The sequence below is a fragment of the Oncorhynchus nerka genome, linkage group LG8 (assembly GCF_034236695.1).
Source record: "Oncorhynchus nerka isolate Pitt River linkage group LG8, Oner_Uvic_2.0, whole genome shotgun sequence".
NCBI lineage: Eukaryota > Metazoa > Chordata > Actinopteri > Salmoniformes > Salmonidae > Oncorhynchus > Oncorhynchus nerka.
In genome coordinates this window covers 43,913,606-43,933,062 of record NC_088403.1, presented here as the reverse complement: position 1 = coordinate 43,933,062, position 19,457 = coordinate 43,913,606, and the positions used below count along the sequence as shown (strand labels likewise).

Here is a 19,457-nt window from a genome sequence, read left to right as displayed (position 1 = left end):
GAGAGTTGTTGGCAGTGAAGTTAGCACTGGAGGAGTGGCGCCATTGGTTAGAGGGTTCGGGGTACCTTTATAGTTTGGACCGATCACAAAAATTTGGAATATATCAGAACCGCCAAGCGACTCAACTCCAGGCAGGCGCGGTGGGCACTCTTTTTCGGACGTTTTGACTTCTCTCTCTCGTATCGCCCGGGTTCCAAGAATGTCAAACCCGATTCCCTTTCTCGCATTTTTGACCATTCCGAACGCCCATCCACTCCCGAGTGCATCCTACCCGGGACCCTAGTGGTCTCCACACTCACATGGGAGGTTGAATCGAGGGTCAAAACGGCCTTAGAAGGGGTAACGCCTCCGCCCGGTTGCCCGCCTAATCGGTTGTTTGTGCCGGAGGGGTGTCGGTCCGATGTTATTCGGTGGGGGCATTGCTCCAACGTAGCGTGTCATCCAGGAGTCAGTCGCACTAGCTTTTTGGTTAAGCAACGCTTTTTTGGTGGCCACTGATGGCTCGTGACATTCACAGTTTTGTCTTGGCTTGCTCGGTTTGTGCCACTGGGAAGACTTCTAATCGACCCCAGATGGGTTACTCCAACCGCTGTCGGTCCCTTCGAGACCCTGGTCCCACATCGCGCTAGATTTTGTTACCGCCTCCCGCCCTCCCAGGGCAAGACGGTTGTTTTGACCGTGGTGGACCGGTTCTCGAAGGCGGCTCATTTTATTCCCTTGCCTAAATTACCATCTGCCAAGGAGACAGCGGTAACTGTCGTGGATCACGTCTTTCGCTTACATGGTCTGCCGATGGACGTAGTTTCTGACAGGGGGCCCCAATTTGTGTCCAAGTTTTGGCAAGAGTTTTGTAGGTTACTGGGAGCGAGTGTCAGCCTGTCTTCAGGGTTTCATCCCCAGAGCAACGGTCAAGCGGAGAGGGCCAACCAAGATTTGGAGAGAGTGTTGCGATGTTTGGTTTCTAAGAATCCCTCTTCCTGGAGTCAACAACTCTCTATGGTTGAGTACGCTCACAATTCGTTGCCAGTGGCAGCCACGGGTCTCTCTCCGTTTGAGTGTAGTTTAGGTTACCAGCCACCTATCTTTCCCAGTACGGAGTCCGAGGTGTCTGTTCCCTCCGCTCACGCTTTCATCCAGAGGTGCCGTCACGCATGGAGCAGAGCCCGTGAGACTCTTCTCCGGGTGGGGGCGCGCACCAAGACTAAGGCCGATCGCCACCGGTCGAAGCCTCCGGTATACGTCGTTGGCCAAAGAGTGTGGCTTTCTACTAAGAACATTCCACTCCGATCCGTTTCGAACAAGCTTGCCCCCAAATTTATCGGCCCGTTCAAAGTCACCAGGATCATTAGTCCGGTGACTGTCCGGCTCCAGCTTCCTCCGGCGTATAGGAGAATTCATCCTACCTTTCATGTGTCTAAAATAAAACCTGTGTTTCAGGCACGCATTAACCCACCGGTCCCGGTTCCCCCGCCGCCACGACTTGTTGATGGGGAACCCACCTTTTCTGTCAATCGTATTTTGGACTCTAGAAGGAGGGGACGCGGATTCCAGTACCTGGTGGACTGGGAGGGTTACGGCCCTGAGGAGAGAAGTTGGGTACCTGCTAGGGACATTCTGGATCACTCCCTTATCGATGATTTCAATCGACAGGTAAATTCGCCTGGGAACGCCAAGAGGCGTTCCTAGGGTGGGGGGTATTGTCACGGTTCATGAATCCACTGCCTCCTTTTCCTTTTCTCTCTCTCTCTCTCTCTCTCTCTCGTGTTTGTGTGGGCGTGGTTCCCAATCTCGGCCTGATTGTCTGCGCCAGCTGGAATCACTTATCTTCCCTTTATATGTTCTGTAACCAGTGTTTCTTGTTGTCAGATCGTTGTTACTTCCCTGAGGTTGTGTCGTGTGTCCGTACTCATCTCTCGCCGCCCTTGTGTGGATTATCTGCTGTGCTCTTTCCTACCCATCCGGACACTCTCCCCTGGGTTTCTCAGCACGCTCACATAGGAGGATGCGCCCTAGTCCCTGGGTCGGATTCCGTCTGAGTACAGTCTGTCTGTCCTGTTGCTGCTGTAAACTGTTTTCATTAAACCATCGTTGCTTGCATCTTGCATCCGCCTCTGTATTGTTACAAAAGTAAATGGCTCAGGAGAATATAATAAATAGGTTAGCATAAGTATAATACAGGAAGGCACTATTTTTAGTCCAATATATACACGTGTTTTGGGGAAGGGGGGGATTGGGGGCAAGTGTTTAAATGGTGCACTATTTAGCAATAATAATAAGAGTCTGGTAGCAGCAGTTGTGATGTGTGTGTAGACTGAATGTGTGTCATCCCAAAAGTTATACTTTTGAATCACCTGTCCATAGAACATTCTTCCAAGTCTTGATGATCCTCCAGGTGCTTCCGGGTGCTTTGTGTCAAACTTGAGTAAACTTTTTCGATGACATGGGTACCATTATGCCTGGCGAAAACCAAACACTGCATTCTACAATAAGAACCTCATACCAACGGTCAAGCATTGTGGTATTAGAGTGATGGTTTGGGGATGCTTTGCTTCATCAGGACCTGGACAACTTGCCTTAATAGAAGGAACCATGAATTCTGCTCTGTATCACTGAATTCTATAGGAGAATGTCAGACTATCCGTATGTGAAGAAGCATAGCTGGGTCATGCAGCAAGACAATGATCCAAAACACACAAGTCTACATGAAAATGGCTAAAAAGCACCACATTTTGAGTTTTGGAATGGCCTGGTCTTTAAGGGTCAACGCTGGAGACGAGAAGCAGGTACAGAGAGTGAACATTTAATGAAACACAGACATGAAACAGAACAGGAACAGCGTCTGTTGATGATGGAAGAGGAGGTATGATGGTGTGGGGGTGCTTTGCTGGTGACACTGTCTGTGATCTATTTAGAATTCAAGGCACACTAAACCATCATTGCTACCAAATCATTCTGCAGTGATACGCCATCCCATCTGGTTTGCACTTAGTGGGACTATCATTTGGTTTTCAACAGGACAATTACCCAACACACCTCCAGGCAATGTAAGGGCTATTTGAGAGAGAAGGAATGTGATGGAGTGCTGCGTCAGATTACCTGGCCTCCACAATCACCCGACCGTAACCCATTTGAGATGGTTTGGGATGAGTTGGACCACAGAGTGAAGGAAAAGCAGCAAACAAGTGCTCAGCATATGTGGGAACTCCTTCAAGATTGTAGGTAAAGCATTCTAGGTGAAGCTGGTTGAGAGAATGCCAAGAGTGTGCAAAGCTGTCATCAAGGCAAAGGGTAGCTACTTTGAAGATTCTAAAATACAAAATACATTTTTATCTGTTTAACACTTTTTTGGTCACTACATGATTCCATATGTGTTATTTCATAGTTTTGATGTCTCCCAGAGGTCATGATACTCTGTGGGAACGGCAGAGAGATCCGAGGCCATACTTAACCCAGGAAGCAGACGTTCAGGGGAAGGCTGCACCTTCTTTAGGCAGTGTGAATGGCAGAACGTGCTTCAACCCAGGATTTAACCTGTGGTCCACTCAATATCGGGATTTTACTTCTGGAACATAGAAAATCCCAAAACAACAGGGATGTGAGAGGACTCAATGAGAAGAAGCTGTATTGACTCACTTTGATTGCCAGATATCCGCAGAGTCATGGGAACTCTGCTGTGCGTGACTCTGCCAATGGAATGGCCGTCCAGTGCTCTGGCATCCATGGGAACGGAGAGGAGTTGAGTGGGAATACCTAGTTCTGATACCAGGGTAGCAGCCATGAAACTCTCATCAGCCCCAGAGTCAATGAGCACCCGAAAAGATTTTGAATGATCTCCCCAGAGCAGAATAACAGCAAAAGGGGTACGGGTAATAGGAATGAGAGAATTCCCAGTCTGACTCACCAGTCTACTTGTACCTACTAATGATTTAGGTCTCCTCACTGGACAGGAAGCAATGAAATGCTCTGCAGCACCGCAATACAGACAACTCTTGGAGCTTAGCCTATTTGAATGTTCCCTAGGCGATAATCTAGCACCTCCCAGTCGCATGTATCCGACTCACCCATCGTCGATGATTCTCGAGCGAGCTCTAGTGGCTTCGGATCCTCTCTGAAAAACAGTCTTCAGACCTCCTCTCACTCCTGCGTTCCCCTTAGGCATCCATCAATTCTGATACATTTTGTTTACATTCTTCATAGTAACCACAATGTCAAAAATAATTGAACACACACAACATGAGCAGATTAACTTGGTCAAACAGTCAAAACATTTCTTTATTAAAGACAATCAGAAAGAATGTTGGTACTTATTTATTTTGATCCAAAGCCATGAATGAGTGAATCACTCAGCTTTATCCTGACAACCCCTCGATGGACACTTTCATTCCGTTTCTTCTTCACATCAGCAAAGAAGGACTCTGTGTTTCAGAAACTCACTTCATATAGAGGGGCTATCAGTCTTTCACACTGTGGTAAATAAAGCCAGTTTGTTATATAGAATTATTTATTTCTGTTTTTAGAGGGAGAGAAACGAAAGCCCACAGTGCCTATTTTTTGAAAATCGTCAGTCCACATGTCAAGTGTAATTCCCCCATTATATTTTCCCAAGTTCTCTCTTAACTCCAGGATCATCAACAGTTGTTTGTTGTTGTTGCCTGATGCAGGACTCTAGTGCCAGAGAAGAGAGGCTCTCTGATTGAAAACAGCGCAATTAATTTACGAATAGATAGTTAATTTGTGCCACAGTTTAGACTACCGATAGATCAGTGTTCTAACTCCCCCTTGTGATAGTGTGGTGCAATTACAGAATGCCACCATCTACCACTAATGGTGGCGGCATAAGCTCAAAACTTTTAAAGGAAGAACCATTGTACACAAACAACAAGTGTGCGGTTAAAATCGGCAAAAAACACACATTTCATTCCACAGGGCCGTGGGGTGAGACAGGGATGCAGCTTAAGCCCCACCCTCTTCAACATATATATCAACAAATTGGCAAGGGCACTAGAACAGTGTACAGCACCCGGCCTCACTCTACTAGAATCTGAAGTCAAATGTCTACTGTTTTCTGATGATCTGGTGCCTCTGTCCCCAACCAAAGAGAGCATACAGCAGCACCTAGATCTTTTACAGATTAAGTCAGACCTGGGCCCTGTCAGTAAATCTCAGTAAGACAAAAATAACGGTGTTCCAAAAAAGGTCCTGTTGCCAAGACCAAAAATACAAATTCCCTCTAGACATACCTTGGCCTAAACATCAGCGCTACAGGTAACTTCCACAAAGCTGTGAACGATCTGAGACAAGGCAAGAAGGGCCTTCTATGCCATCAAAAGGAACATAAAATTCGACATACCAATTAGGATTTGGCTAAAAATACTTGAATAAGTTAAAGAAACCATTGCCCTTTATGGTTGTGAGGTCTGGGGTGCACTCACTAACCAATAATTCACAAAATGGGACCAACACCAAATAGAAACAATGCATGCTGAATTATGCAAAAATATCCCCGGTGTACAACGTAAAACACCAAATAATGCATGAAGAGCAGAATTAGGCCAATACCCGCTAATTATTATCAAAATCCAGAAAAGTTCTACAACCACCTAAAAGGAAGTGAATCCCAAACCTTCCATAACGAAGCCATCACCTACAGAGAGATGAACCTGGAGAAGTGTCCCCGAAGCAAACTGGTCCTGGGGCTCTGTTCACAAACACACCCCATAGAGCCCCAGGACAGCAACATAATTAGGCTCAAACAAATTACTTGACACATTGGAAAGAATTAACAAAAACAGAGCAAACTAGAAGGCTGTTTAGCCTTAAACAGAGAGTACACAGAGGCAGAATACCTGACCACTGTGACTGACCCAAATTTAAGGAAAGCGTTTTACAGACTCAGTGTGCATAGCCTTGCTATTGAGATAGGCCACTGTAGGTAGACCTGGCTTTCAAGAAATGACAGGCTATGTGCACACGGCCCACAAAATGAGGAAAATGTGGAAACTGAGCTGCACTTCCTAACCTCCCGCCAAATGTATGACCATATTAGAGACACATATTTCCCTCAGATTACACAGACCCACAACGAATTTGAAAACAAATCCAATTTTGATAAACTCCCATATATATTGGGTGAAATACCACAGTGTGCCATCACAGTAGTAAGATTTGTGACCTGTTGCCACAAGAAAATGGCAACTAGTGAAGAACAAACACCATTGTAAACACAACCCATATTTATATTTATTTATTTTCCCCTTTGTACTTTAATTATTTGCACATAATATGACATTTCAAATGTCTTTATTATTTTGGAACTTTTGTGAGTATAATGTTTACTCTTAGTTCGTATTTTTTATTTCACTTTTGTTTATTATCTACTTTACTTAACATATGTTTCCCATGCCAATAAAGCCCTTTAATTGAATTGAATTGAGAGAGAGAGAGAGAGCGAGCGAGAGAGAGGGAGAGAGAGAGATCATTTTGCTGTATATACAGTTTACCCCTTTTACTGTCAAAAAGGATTCATACCAAGTACCCATTTACCAAAATACTAATTGCATTCTTTTGTGAATGGCCATCTAAGATTTTAAAAGAGTCAACATACAATACTGTAGCTCCTCTGGTTAATGTGCAATCAGTCAGTTGAACCTTCCAACAAGAACCATGTAGCGAACCTGGGAGAGTTCAGGTTTTATCAAGACAACGGAATGTATTTTATAATCTTACTCAGTAGAGTACTTTATAGGAAAGCTGCCTCACCATGGCCAGTTAAGTTACTGCAAGCATAATGCATACTCCATGTGTGCTATATCATAACACGTACCTGTATACCATGTGTTTTATGCCACCTGTCATCACGGCAGTAACATACTCTCTGAGACAGATTTATGAAATATTTGTTGTTGTGGGAATTTTGCACCTTTTATTTTTGCCCAGAAATATGATGCTAACATAGTCTTGTCTCTCTGACATTCTCAAATGTTTGAATTGGATTGTTTTTGATTTGTAATCATCATCAATATGAATTCGTTTTTTTATGGGTTCACAGTTATGTAGTTTAGAAATTGTTATGAAATGGAAATGTATTTGTTTGATAGATGGTCACACACACACACATTCACATTCATTAAGAAATTATGACAAACAACAAGAATGGATTTTTAAATATTTTATTTTTTCCCAATATCGGACCAGAAACAGTCAAATGATTTAGCATTTTTTGTGAATTCCAAGATCTTTATCACTTTCTCAAACTATGTTATTCTTAAGACGTTTCAGAGAGGTTAAGTTTCCTTTTCTTTAAAAAATGGTACAATAAGTTGGTTGTTGCTTCTCTTTACCAGTAGAAAACATGTAGTGGTTCCAGAATACAGAAAAATGGGATAAAGGAGGAAGGGGAAAGGGGGCATCCCTGACTAGTGCTAAACGAGATAAACAAAACCAGGTCAAACATGCTAGTTTTCCTCAGCTTAGTTCTCACATACACACAGACAGTTATAACCCCGAGAGACAAACATTTCATACAACAAAGAACACAGAACTTACAATTCAACCACAACCCATTCTTTTTTTCACAGACAAAAACTTCCCCCTGCTTTCGTGTCTTTTCTTACCCAGTGAAATTGATTTAGGTGTTGCCCTTTGGGTGTGTCACTTGACTATCTGACCAGGGATTTGAGAAAGAGATACAGAAAGCAAACAGGAAGAGACACAGCATGTGTTTACGACGAGATGTTAGGAAACTGAATATTGGTGCCGGCTTTTGGCCACTGTTGGTTAAAGCCGAGTAAACCCAAGGATGGCAAGCGATCATTTATTCGTCGTCGTCGTCATCATCGTCATCATCATCATCGTCATCATCATCGTCGTCATCATCATCGTCGTCATCATCGTCGTCATCATCGTCATCATCATCATCATCGTCGTCATCATCATCGTCATCATCATCGTCATCGTTGTCATCGTCGTCATCGTCGTCATCATCGTCATCATCATCGTCTGGGTCGATCTTTCCAGACAGCACGTCCTCGATCCAGTCCTCAAGCTCATCAGCAGTGGGCATGTCCTCATCATCATCCATCTCCATCCACACACTATCAGCCTGAGAGGGAATACACAGTGAGAACACACACAAGATGGACACTAAATAGGCTAAAGGCAAATAGGCATTGAAGCTAACGAGAGACTGAAAATAGACCAGCAACAATCCCCAGGGAGCAAGGAGGAAAAGGTACAGTTGAGTTTGATGAAACAGCATAATGAAATTACTGTACTAAAGACAGCAGAGCAACCAGGAAGGATGAGAAAATTAGACTTACATCTTCTACATCCACGACACCGATCTGAGGAGAACCAAGGTCAATGCCGAATGTCTTCTCCCAGTAGGGCACAAGCTAAAGGAGAGAAGGAAATAAAGAGAAAAATCAAAGGAAATGCAGAATTTTGCTATGTTTCGTAGGTCTTGCCACAATAAATTATATTCTAATCTACCCCCTTCCCTAAAAATTCCACCCCCAATAATGTATTGACAGGTTTGAAACCCTACCAATCCTGTGACTCTCAATATCCAGTTCCTCCCTTGGCAATCCCACCCACAGTGATTGATTGACAGGCCAAACTATTAAGAATGTGGCCAGGATAACACATGACAATGTGCAAAGGAAATCAAGATGGAAGGAATAATATTGTTTTATCCAATAAGGACTTGAATTAGAACTTTGCACTTCATTTTGTACAGTTATCTGGTAGGGCATTGAACAAAAACATAGATTATGTTCACATAAAAATAATATTGCAAACGTATTATTAATTTATTTGCCCAGAATCCACAATAGAATAACGAATATTTTGGTTTAGGCTGGAGCAGGGATCTCCAATATTTTCTTTCATAACAGTTATTTCATACCCAATATATTTTTTGAGAGCTACTCATATTCAGCCTGCATTTTTCATAATTGTTTAGGCCTAATTTGAATGAATATGAATACAAACCAGTGGAGGCTGCTGAGGGGAGGACGGCTCATAATAATGGCTGGAACGGAGCCGAATGGAATGGCATCAAACACATGGAAACCATGTTTTGTGTATTTGATACCATTCCACTTATACCGCTCCAGCCATCACCACGAGCCCGTCTTCTCCAATTTAGGTGCCACCAACCTCCTGTGATAGAAACAAAGAACGGCACGGCATACATAATCTAATTGCGTTTTGGTTCTTAGAACCACAAATCATTATACTGTCGCATAAATTTTCGAAGATTGCGTTTTAAATGTCAAATTACCCAATAGATCATGATAATTTTTTGCTAAAAAAGTAGGTGTGCAAAAACATACTTTTGCACCCCTATTTTTAAAGTGGGTCTGCAGCTGCTCCGTTTACTCCATTGCCCAGGCACATATGCATCCGATTTCTTCAGGTCTTACCAGGGGGAAATCGTCGGGGTCAATCCAGATGATGCTGAGGTCAGCGTTGTCAGTGTTTTCACGGGCCACCTCCTTTAGGATCTCCAGGAACTCATAACCATCTGGGGAAAGGTCAAAGGTCAGGTACTGCTGTCCCCCCCCCTGCTACCTTTCTTCATTGAAAGACAATTAAATTCTCAACCTTTCAAACTATTTTCTAGCAATCCTTTTATGACCTAAAATAACGCACATGCAGCAGCCGTAGAATGACTCCTGAAAAACAGAAGTTCCCACTTCCGTTCTTTTTTCAGCTTTACTTTCAACTAGTGCAATGTACATTACCAGGGTCATCCTCCTCAGCAAAGGCAACAATGTGCTCTCCATCTATGTCATCCTCCTGAAAGAAAGAAAGAAAGAAAGAAAGACAGACAGACAGACAGACAGACAGACAGACAGACAGACAGACAGACAGACAGAAAGAAAGAAAGAAAGAAAGAAAGAAAGAAAGAAAGAAAGAAAGAAAGAAAGAAAGAAAGAAAGAAAGAAAGAAAGAAAGAAAGAAAGAAAGAAAGAAAGAAAGGGATGAGACTCTGGCCTACTGTACATCTCCATGAAAAGTAGGCTCAAGGTATAGTTTCAGTTCAATAGTGAGTGAAGAAATCTTACCCAGGTCTCGTACATGCTGTGGGGCTCAAGCTTCCTCAGAGTGGGCCTGGAAGGAGAATGACATCAGTCAATCAATCACATTCATTTATAAAGCCCTTTTTTACATCAGTTTTCACAAAGTACTTTTACCGTAACCCGGGCCTAGACCCTAAAGAGCAAGCAAGCAAAGGCAGAAGCAAGAGCCCAGTGGCCAGGAAACAAGTAATGTAGTTTGAGCCGCATTTTGTCTATATGTGTGAAGTAAATCACCTCATAACCTACCATGGGACTTCCAGCTTTGCATTGTACGTCAGCTGTACTGTAGGGCCAAACTCACCTGTCGTGCTCCTCGATGTAGTCTACAAGCTCAGCCTCAGAGTAGGGCTGTCCTGGGATGGTCACTGGCTCCTCCATGAAGGGTTCATAGAAGTCAACCTCGTTCAGTTTCATCTTTAGCTTCTTGGCAATCTGGATGGGGACAAAGACCATCAGTTAGGCTGTAAATCATTTGCGTTTGAATTTTTAAAAGCTGAGTTACCTCACGGACGAAAGTTGTTTCTTGTGATGTAACTTCAATTGTAATGTAACTCCACTTAATTTATTGAGTTGACTTAACTTAAAATGTGAAGGCATTTTGGTAACTTATGTCTTCAATTTGAAAAAACAAAAAATGATACAGCGTAAGAAGGGTCCGTTTGCAATGGGATCAATGACAATTTTCCAGAATGGAGTTTAGAATATATAAGAATCTAATTCAGCCCTCTGTGGTTCCATACCTTGGCGTCAAAGGTGGCGAAGAACTTGATGAAGGGGTGGAACTCCTCGGCAGCATCGTCATACTCAATGAAGTCTGTAAAAGAGAAAAACAACATTAACCTAATGTGAGAATCCCCTTGACATACTTGATAAGAGGAAATTGTCAGAATACAGCATCGAGTACCTGTATGTGGTTCACAAATACACTGTATGTGTTGTGCCTAGCATCCCATTAGACTGATCCCAGATCTGTTTGTGCCAATTGTGTGACAATGACCACAGGAGTTAGCAAGACAGCACAAACAGTTCTGTTACCAGGCTAGCTTTCCATATCCAAGCAACTTTTAGTCATGAGTTCTCGGGTCTTTCCTGCAGAGTTGATTGGCTGTACTTACGGGGGGATTTCTCACTCTTGAAGTAGCCGACCAGCTTGATGTCCTCATCGATGTTGTGGAAGCCCTTGAGCTCACGCTCATTATCAATGATCTCCACAGGGTCCTCGATCACCTGTAGAGTGGAAGTGACATGGGGAGAGAGAGAAGAGAGGTGAAGGAAGAGGGAGAGAAGAGAGAAGATTTACGTGAGGAGCGGATTAGAAGAGATTTGACATTGACAATGTATATAGTATTAGGCAATCATTTTTAGCCTTCTTTGACAAATTAAACTATTTTTCAAACAATATTTCCAAGTATTGATATTATTATGAAATTACATTAGTAAATAGATTGTAATAATGCCTCATGTTCAGCATTGTAATTACAATTTGGGGTTTACACAGAGTAAGAGCACGATAGTAAAGTTACAACCAAGTGACTGCAACCACGATAAAGTAAAGTGACGACAACCAAATAACTATATAATGTTGTTATAGTTACTCACATCATAGAGAAACTCCACCAGGGTGTCAGCGGCCAGCTCGCCATCGTACTCAATTATCTCATTATCGACAAAGATATAGATGCTCTCCACCTCATCCAGACCTGGGATATAAGAGAAGGACAGGTTAGGGACATTCTTTAGGGGCTAGGGACTAAGAAACTGATGGGGGCTCGGGGAGAAATGGGGCAGTTTAGAAAATCTGGGTAGGGGCTAGGTGTTAGTGGACAGGTTAGGAAACTCTACTTAGGGGCTAGGGTTTAGTGGACAGGTTAGGAACTCTGAGTAGGGGCTAGGTGTTAGTGGACAGGTTAGGAAACTCTACTTAGGGGCTAGGGTTTAGCGGACAGGTTAGGAACTCTGGTTAGGGGCTGAAGTTTAGGGGGGGACAGGTAAGGATTTCTAGCTAGGAGGTCAGAAATTGGGGCTAGGGAAGCGATGGGGCAAGTTAGTTGGTAACTGCAAGCCATTCTTCTCGCAGAGGATTTGTTAATTGGATTTTGAATATGGGCTTGAAACCACACATGGCCTTACTAAAATAGAGTGCAAAAAATTCAGAGTAAACCTGCAATGTGGTTAACGACGTTATCTGTGATTGAATGAATTCCATCCAGACAATGTTGTTTATTGCCTGAACCAAGTTCTACCCCAGTAGGCTTTACCATTTACAGTTGCATGACTTGACCTCGCTTGTGAAACAATGTATTCTTTTTTTATACACAGTATAACCATCATGTGAGTGCCTCCCTCTTGAAGTAGAATGATTTTATTGTTTCTTTGCAGAGCGGTGACTGACCCTCTTTGACTTTTATATTCGCCCAGGGGCGTGGCAGTATGAGAAAAGGATAAGATGTATATGATAAAGAGACATAGGTTGTGTAGCAGCCAGTTAGATCTCTGCTAGGGATGATCTCTGCTCGAGCCTTAGATCTCTGCTAGGCATGTTTTTAGACCACTACAGCTCTCTGGTGGCTGAATGATGCCCTGTGGGTGATAGCGAGGTGTTTACTGTATGTGTCTGGTTTCTAGGGCCCTGAGTATTTCCTAACCACGTATCATGAACACCATTTTTCATGACTATAGCTATGGCCCTCAACTAGGGCCAAGAACATTCCTTGTCAGGAAAAACTCATATAATATGTTCCGTATTAAAGTTTAAGCTGCAAATATACGTTAAAACATTGCCTGTATTTTGGGCCCCAAGATACTGTAAATGCCATGCCTGTCTTTACTTCAGTCTATTCCAACAGGAGTGATACCACTCCTCAGGCAGAAGAGGGCAGGAAAGATCAGGATTCCAATGCGAAGTCAGACCGAAGAGCTGGCGTTTTAATGAGGAAATGGGGTCAAGAGATGAGTGCGGTCTTACCCAGCTTCTTGGCGACAGAGATGTCCTTCTTCTCATCCACAAGGCCGAATCCAATGTCTTCATCGTCGAGATCATCCAGAACCTGGGCTGCAAGCTGCAGAGAAGAGAGAGAAAGAAAGAGAGTGTAAGAGTCTGAGCAGTATCAGAGCCCGCCTCCTAACGTCTGTTTTCCGCTCCATTTCAAATAGATCACTAGCCCTGTTTGCACACTGAACAATCCTGAATAGATAGTTATTAGCAATATCTTAGTAGCTCAACCTTGCCCTCTGATAGGCTAAGTGGAATCTTCGCCATATTGCTTATGCCTATCATATCATTTCAGATCTACACAAGCGCCTATAGGGGCATGGGGTTGATTTAGAAATGAGTAGTTTTGTGTGTGAGCCACCACAATCCCCCCCCCCCCCAACCCGCCTGTTCAGCTTGAAAGAGGTTCCTATTTGCTAAACTTATACCTGTAGTCTATGTTTAAAGCTGTGCCGTCCCTCACTTAAGAATGGGGTGCTCAGCACTCCAGTCCAGCCCCAGACACATATGACCGCACTGCACTCCGCTTGCCTGGATGAAAAATATATTTCCCACATACTCTGTGTAAGGACCCCCCACTCCCACCCCCCATCCCATGGTATTTCTTCCTACTTTCAAGGCCTTAAAAGCAACAGCTTTAGAGCGCTGCCTTGCACTTTCTAAATCTGTGTGAAACTGGACCCATTGACGGACAGCTAGCCCGGCCAACGAGAGGGCAGAGTAATGAAAAGGGGGTGGGGGGGCGGGGGGCAGTGGTATGGGACATAGTGTGAGTGTGTCGACGGGTAAAGACGTGGTCACGACAGGTGCAGTGGGCAGTGGAAAGGAGAAGGGCTCAGGCTATGGGAAAGTAAACTCACATACTGTGGGGTTATTGCCTACATATGCAAACTCACTAACACACACACACACTTGCACACACACGCATGCACGCACGCACACACACCCACAGAGACGCACACATTTTGTTCTCTTCTTATCCACTAGACGCCACCAATCTATGGCAATATGTGAAACACATTTCATCAGCAGAAAAAACATTGTACTCTTTAATTGCAGAATATGTATCATTTAAAAGCAGCCAATATCCATAAAAAAACGTTTTGTTAATATGTCCAGCTCAGATAACACCAACTCAGTGAAACGGTAATATTTACACCAAACGGCAATATTTACACCATTTCGAGCCATGTCATGGTTCGGCACAAGCCTCTACTCCACCTCAGCCAAACCAGCCTCCCACAGCAACCCTGAATTTGGCAGCAAGATGGCCGCTAAACCTAGATGGCTGCTATCATGTGGCTTTGGTTAACAGTAAAGCCAATGGTACATGTTCTGCTCTCTTGTCAAGCAATACCTTGAGGCCAGCATCTCTGTTTTGCAAACATTTGTTAAAGGGTTGGGTGGGTGGGTGGGTGGGTGGGTGGGTGGGTGGGTGGGTGGGTGGGTGGGTGGGTGGGTGGGTGGGTGGGTGGATGGATGGATGGATGGGTGGATGGATGGATGGATGGGTGGATGGATGGATGGATGGATGGACGAACAAACAAATGAAAGAACAAATGAATGAAGGGATGAAGGGGTTAGACCAGCTATAACCTATTTCATTTGTTTTGCTTATTTCTTTCTCAGCTGTGGTGAGTATAGGACATCTTTACTTGCAACATTACATTCATTACTGCAGTCCATTTGTGCACAATCTTAGTCTGCCTCCCAAATGGCAACCTATTCCCTATATCGTGCACTACTTTTGACCTGGGCCCTACGGCTCTGGTAAAATGTAGAGCAATAATTAGAGAATAAGGTGCCATTTGGGACACACACACTCACAGAGCATTGAAAGAAAGCTGCTGAGTGGTTGCTGTAGGGCAGCAGCTTTCTAGAGGGGTGTTTTGAGGGCCTGAACATACCTGGTACGTCAGGGCGGCTGGACTGGTGAGTAACTGTAGAGAGAAGTCTTGCTTTAGCACAGGACATTCACATATAGGCTGCGATTCAATCAAAGGTGCATCCTTGACAAGCACACTGCACTTGACTTTAAAGGTAATTTACCCTTGAGCCAACTTCCGCAGAGCTACCGTGAATGCGATCTCCGCGAACGTCTGGAAGTTGCCTTTAGAAGGTGCATTGTCGACAATGGGTTTTGGACTGAATCCTGGCCATAGTCATTCACCTTCAGACTATTACAAGACTATATCAAGACCCTCATTCAACAGGACTGTAAAAAAAAAAAAAACTTAAACTAAGCATAACACCGAGTGCACGTGTCCCAATATCCAGACTAACATATTGTGCCTAGTCACAATAGTACTTTTAATAGTGTGATCTAATCTGGATACTAATCCACTACTATGCTTGTCAATTTAATTACGTCGTCATTCATTTTTGGAAGTTAGTATGGCAGTTGCACCCCCTTTTGCCGTCAGAATAGCCTCACTTCGTCAAGGCATGGATTCTACAAGGTGTCAAAAGCGATCCACAGGGATGCTGTCCCATGATGACTTCATTTCTTCCAACAATTGGGTCAAGTTGGCTGGATGTCCTTTGGGTGTTGAGACCATTCTTGATACACACGGGAAACTGTTGAGCATAAAAAACCCAGCAGCGTTGCAGTTCTTGACACACTCAAACCGCAGGGCCTGGCATATACTACCATACCTCGTTCAAAGGCACTTAACTCTTTGCTCATTCACCCTCTGAATGGCACACAAGCACAATCCATGTCTCAATTCTCTCAAGGCTTAAAAATCATTATTTCACCTGCACCTCCCCCTTCATCTACACTGATTGAAGTGGACTTAACAAGTGGCATCAATAAGGGATAATAGCTAGTTGGATTCAACTAGTCAATCTATGTCATGGAAAGAGCACGTGTTCCTAATGTTTTGTAGACTCGGTGTATATTAGGACATTTGGTCATGACATAACAGGACAGTATATAGATTGCAGAATACTTCCACCATACAGGACTGTCAATAGTACACAGTACAGAATAATCCAACTTCAACAGACAACTGAGATTCAGAATGAGGGCAACTGCTCTTTCAACAACAGACTGAAAGATTATAGTTCAGGGCCCATATTCACAGTATTTGCCCTCCTAAGGACAAAGTGCACTTTTGATTGGTGGCGTTTAAAAAAAAAAGGAATTACTTTGTATAAAATGTTTAGTCTCTTATCCCTTGTAACTTTGAATGCGACAAATTGCTTGCCCCTTAAGGATCGGCCCCCTTTTTTTTTTAAATCACCTAAAATGACATACCCAAATCTAACTGCCTGTAGCTCAGGACCTGAAGCAAAGATATGCATATTATTGATACCATTTGAAAGGAAACACTTTGAAGTTTGTGGAAATGTTTAATTAATGTAGGAGAATATATCACATTAGATCTAGTAAAAGATAATACAAAGAAAAAAACATAAATTCTTTTGTATTTATTTTTTGTACCATCATCTTTGAAATGCAAGAGAGAGGCCATAATGTATTATTCCAGCCCAGGCACAATTTAGATTTTGGCCACTAGATGGCAGCAGTGTATGTGCAATGTTTTAGACTGATCCAATGAACCATTGAAAATGTTGTCTCAAGACTGCCCAAATGTGCCTAATTGGTTTATTAATACATTTTGTGCACTCTCCTCGAACAATAGCATGGTATTCTTTCACTATAATAGCTTCTGTAAATTGGTCAATGCAGTTAGATTAACAAGAATTTAAGCTTTCTGCCAATATCAGATATGTCTATGTCCGGGAAATGTTCTTGTTACTTACAACCTCATGCTAATCACATTAGTCTACGTTGGTTCAACTGTCCCGCCGGGGACCCACCGATCTTGTAGAGGTTTAAAGTAGATCAGTTCTTATAAACTCATGAATCTTGAAAAAAGTCTCATCCCCCGCCCTTCTGCCACTGCGAACGCGCCAGTGCATTGCGTCTTGGTAGCATGCATGACCTACCCACCGGCTCACAGCAGTGAGTTTGAAATAAATACCGCCAGTAGTAAGTTACTTTGTAGTTGCTAGCATGTGTGGAGTCACAGTGAAGGAAAGGGGCAACTGCAGTTCTACTGCTTGTCATTCGCAGGACAAATTTAAATCAAGTGAAGACTAGCTTGTATTGACAGCATAGCTGTGCTAACTAGCTGATTTATCTAACCCACATTAGCGATGGTTAGCTGATATAGCCCACTCCAGTAGTGGTTCAAGACACACTACATGACCTAAAGCATGTGGACACCTGCTCGTCGCAAATCTTATTTTAAAATCATGGGCATTAATATTGAGTTGGTCCCCCCTTTGCTGTTGTAACAGCCTCCACTCTTCTGGGAAGACTTTCCACTATGTTTGAACATTGGTGTGGGGACTTGCTTCCATTCAGCCACAAGACCATTAGTGAGGTCGGGAACCCATATTGGGCGATTAGACTGGCTCGCAGTTGGCGTTCCAATTTATCCCAAAGGTGTTTGATGGGTTGAGGTCAGGGCCCTGTGCAGGCCAGTCAAGTTCTTCCACACAAATCTCGACAAACCATTTCTGTATGGACCTTGCTTTGTGCACAGGGCATTGTCATGCTGAAACAGGAAAGGGCCTTCCCCAAACTGTTGCCTCAAAGTTGGAAGCACAGAATCATCTAGAAGGTCATTGTATGCTGTAGCGTTGAGGTTTCCCTTCACTGGAACTAAGGGGCCTAGCCCTACCATGAAAAACAGCCCCAGATCATTATTCCTCCTCTACCAAACTTTATAGTTGGCACTATGCATTCGGGCAGTTAGCGTTCTCCTGGCATCCGCCAAAGCCAGATTCATCCGTCGGACTGCCAGATGGTGATTCATCACTCCAGAGAATGTGTTTCCACTGCTCCAATGGCGGCGAACTTTACACCATTCCAGCCGATGCTTGGCATTGCGCATGGTGATCTTAGGCTTGTGTGCGGCTGCTCAGCCATGGAAACCCATTTCATAAAGCTCCCGACAAACAGTTCTTGTGCTGACGTTGCGTCCAGAGGCAGTTGGGAAGTGAGTGTTTGCAACCGAGAACAGACCATTTTTACGCACTACACTCTTCAGCCCTCTTTAATCTGTTTTTCTAGCTTGCTTAGCCTACAATGTGTGATGACTGTGTTTTTGCAGAAAATTAAGGCACCTGCCCCCCTAAAGCCCCCCCCCACACACACACACACACACAGCCCCTCCAACTTCTCCTCCTCCATCACAGGCTATCCATCCGATACCGCCAAGGCACTTCCATATTAGTCTGAGCAGGGGTATTTATAAGAGAGACTGAGACTGAACTGAACTGGCGTTGCGGTGAGGAGCTGGGCAAGACAGTCCTACAGCTATATAAGGCCTTCTGGGGAGCACAGAGAGAGAGACCGGGGAAAACGTGAAGGGGGGAGACCGGAGAAAATGGAGGGAGGAGAAGGGAGAGAAAGAGGGAGGGAGGGGAAGGAGACCGGAGAAAATGTTAAGCTTTGATACATATGGGAGGGGGAGGGACAGGAGGGAGGGAGAAGGATAGCTAATACATGACTAACATTCACTCTAGTCTGTCAGACTATCAATCATCTCCTCACAGAGAGATTAGTCTCACTTTGTGTTTCTCTCTGACTGCAGCTTATATCTAACTCATTGTGACCTCTCTCTTTAGCACTCTCTCTTTCTCTCTCAATATTTCTCTCTGTCTGTCTCTCTCACACAACCTCTCTGTTTTTCTCTCCACCATGCCCTGCTGATGTATGTGCCAAGAGAAGGTGTGACTTCTCACTGTCCAGCCACAGGTGAAGAAGTTCCTCCTAATCACAGATCTTGGATCAGATTACCCAACTTTCAATCATCCTTAAGCGGGTTGAAGAAGTGTCAGCCTCTGTATCAATGTTTAGAGGCAACCTCATTCATATTCTATGGTTGAATGAGGGACGGACTAAGTGCATGGAAAACACAGCTAGTATCGTAGAGCCGTAATTTCCTGTAAATCATGCATTCATATCATGTCCATAAGCTAAAATAACTCATGGTTACAGTACAGCTGTAGCTCTATCAGGTCACTTCAACCTTGCTATGTGGCAGTGCAGTAAAACTGTTCTGGGAGCTGTATAGTATCTTTACGCTGCCAGTGTGGTTGTAAGTGCACGTTGTTCGATGAGTCACCACACATCTGTGTGTGCTTCACCTGTGAGCCACTCACGGGGATAGTCTGTATGATGATGCTGTTACAATGTTGTTGTTATTTATTGACTGCGCCAGTATATAGAGTGAGAAAGGAGTGTGAGAAAGGAGTGTGTGTGTGTGTGTGTGTGTGTGTGTGTGTGTGTGTGTGTTGTAGCTTGTGTGTGGGAATGGCTGCATGTGCATCCGTCCTTGTTTCTATGACTACTGTTGCAACGT

General features: G+C 43.8%; 1 protein-coding gene across 2 annotated transcripts in view; it reads right to left on the bottom strand.

The window, feature by feature from the left end:
- Nucleotides 1-7,153: 7,153 nt before the first annotated feature.
- Nucleotides 7,154-19,457, bottom strand: part of casq1b (calsequestrin 1b) — a 29,845-nt gene continuing 17,541 nt past the window's right edge. The window contains exons 2-12 of one of the 2 annotated variants that reach the window (XM_029666502.2): nt 14,985-15,017; nt 13,051-13,144; nt 11,685-11,785; nt 11,201-11,312; nt 10,826-10,899; nt 10,387-10,517; nt 10,071-10,116; nt 9,747-9,801; nt 9,426-9,526; nt 8,319-8,393; nt 7,154-8,101 (exon numbers count right to left, since the gene is read on the bottom strand). In XM_029666502.2, coding sequence (XP_029522362.1) covers nt 7,814-8,101; nt 8,319-8,393; nt 9,426-9,526; nt 9,747-9,801; nt 10,071-10,116; nt 10,387-10,517; nt 10,826-10,899; nt 11,201-11,312; nt 11,685-11,785; nt 13,051-13,144; nt 14,985-15,017 — 1,110 coding nt within the window. In that variant the 3' untranslated portion in view covers nt 7,154-7,813. The remainder of the gene's footprint in view (nt 8,102-8,318; nt 8,394-9,425; nt 9,527-9,746; nt 9,802-10,070; nt 10,117-10,386; nt 10,518-10,825; nt 10,900-11,200; nt 11,313-11,684; nt 11,786-13,050; nt 13,145-14,984; nt 15,018-19,457) is intronic. The other variant, XM_029666503.2, reaches the window with a different exon arrangement.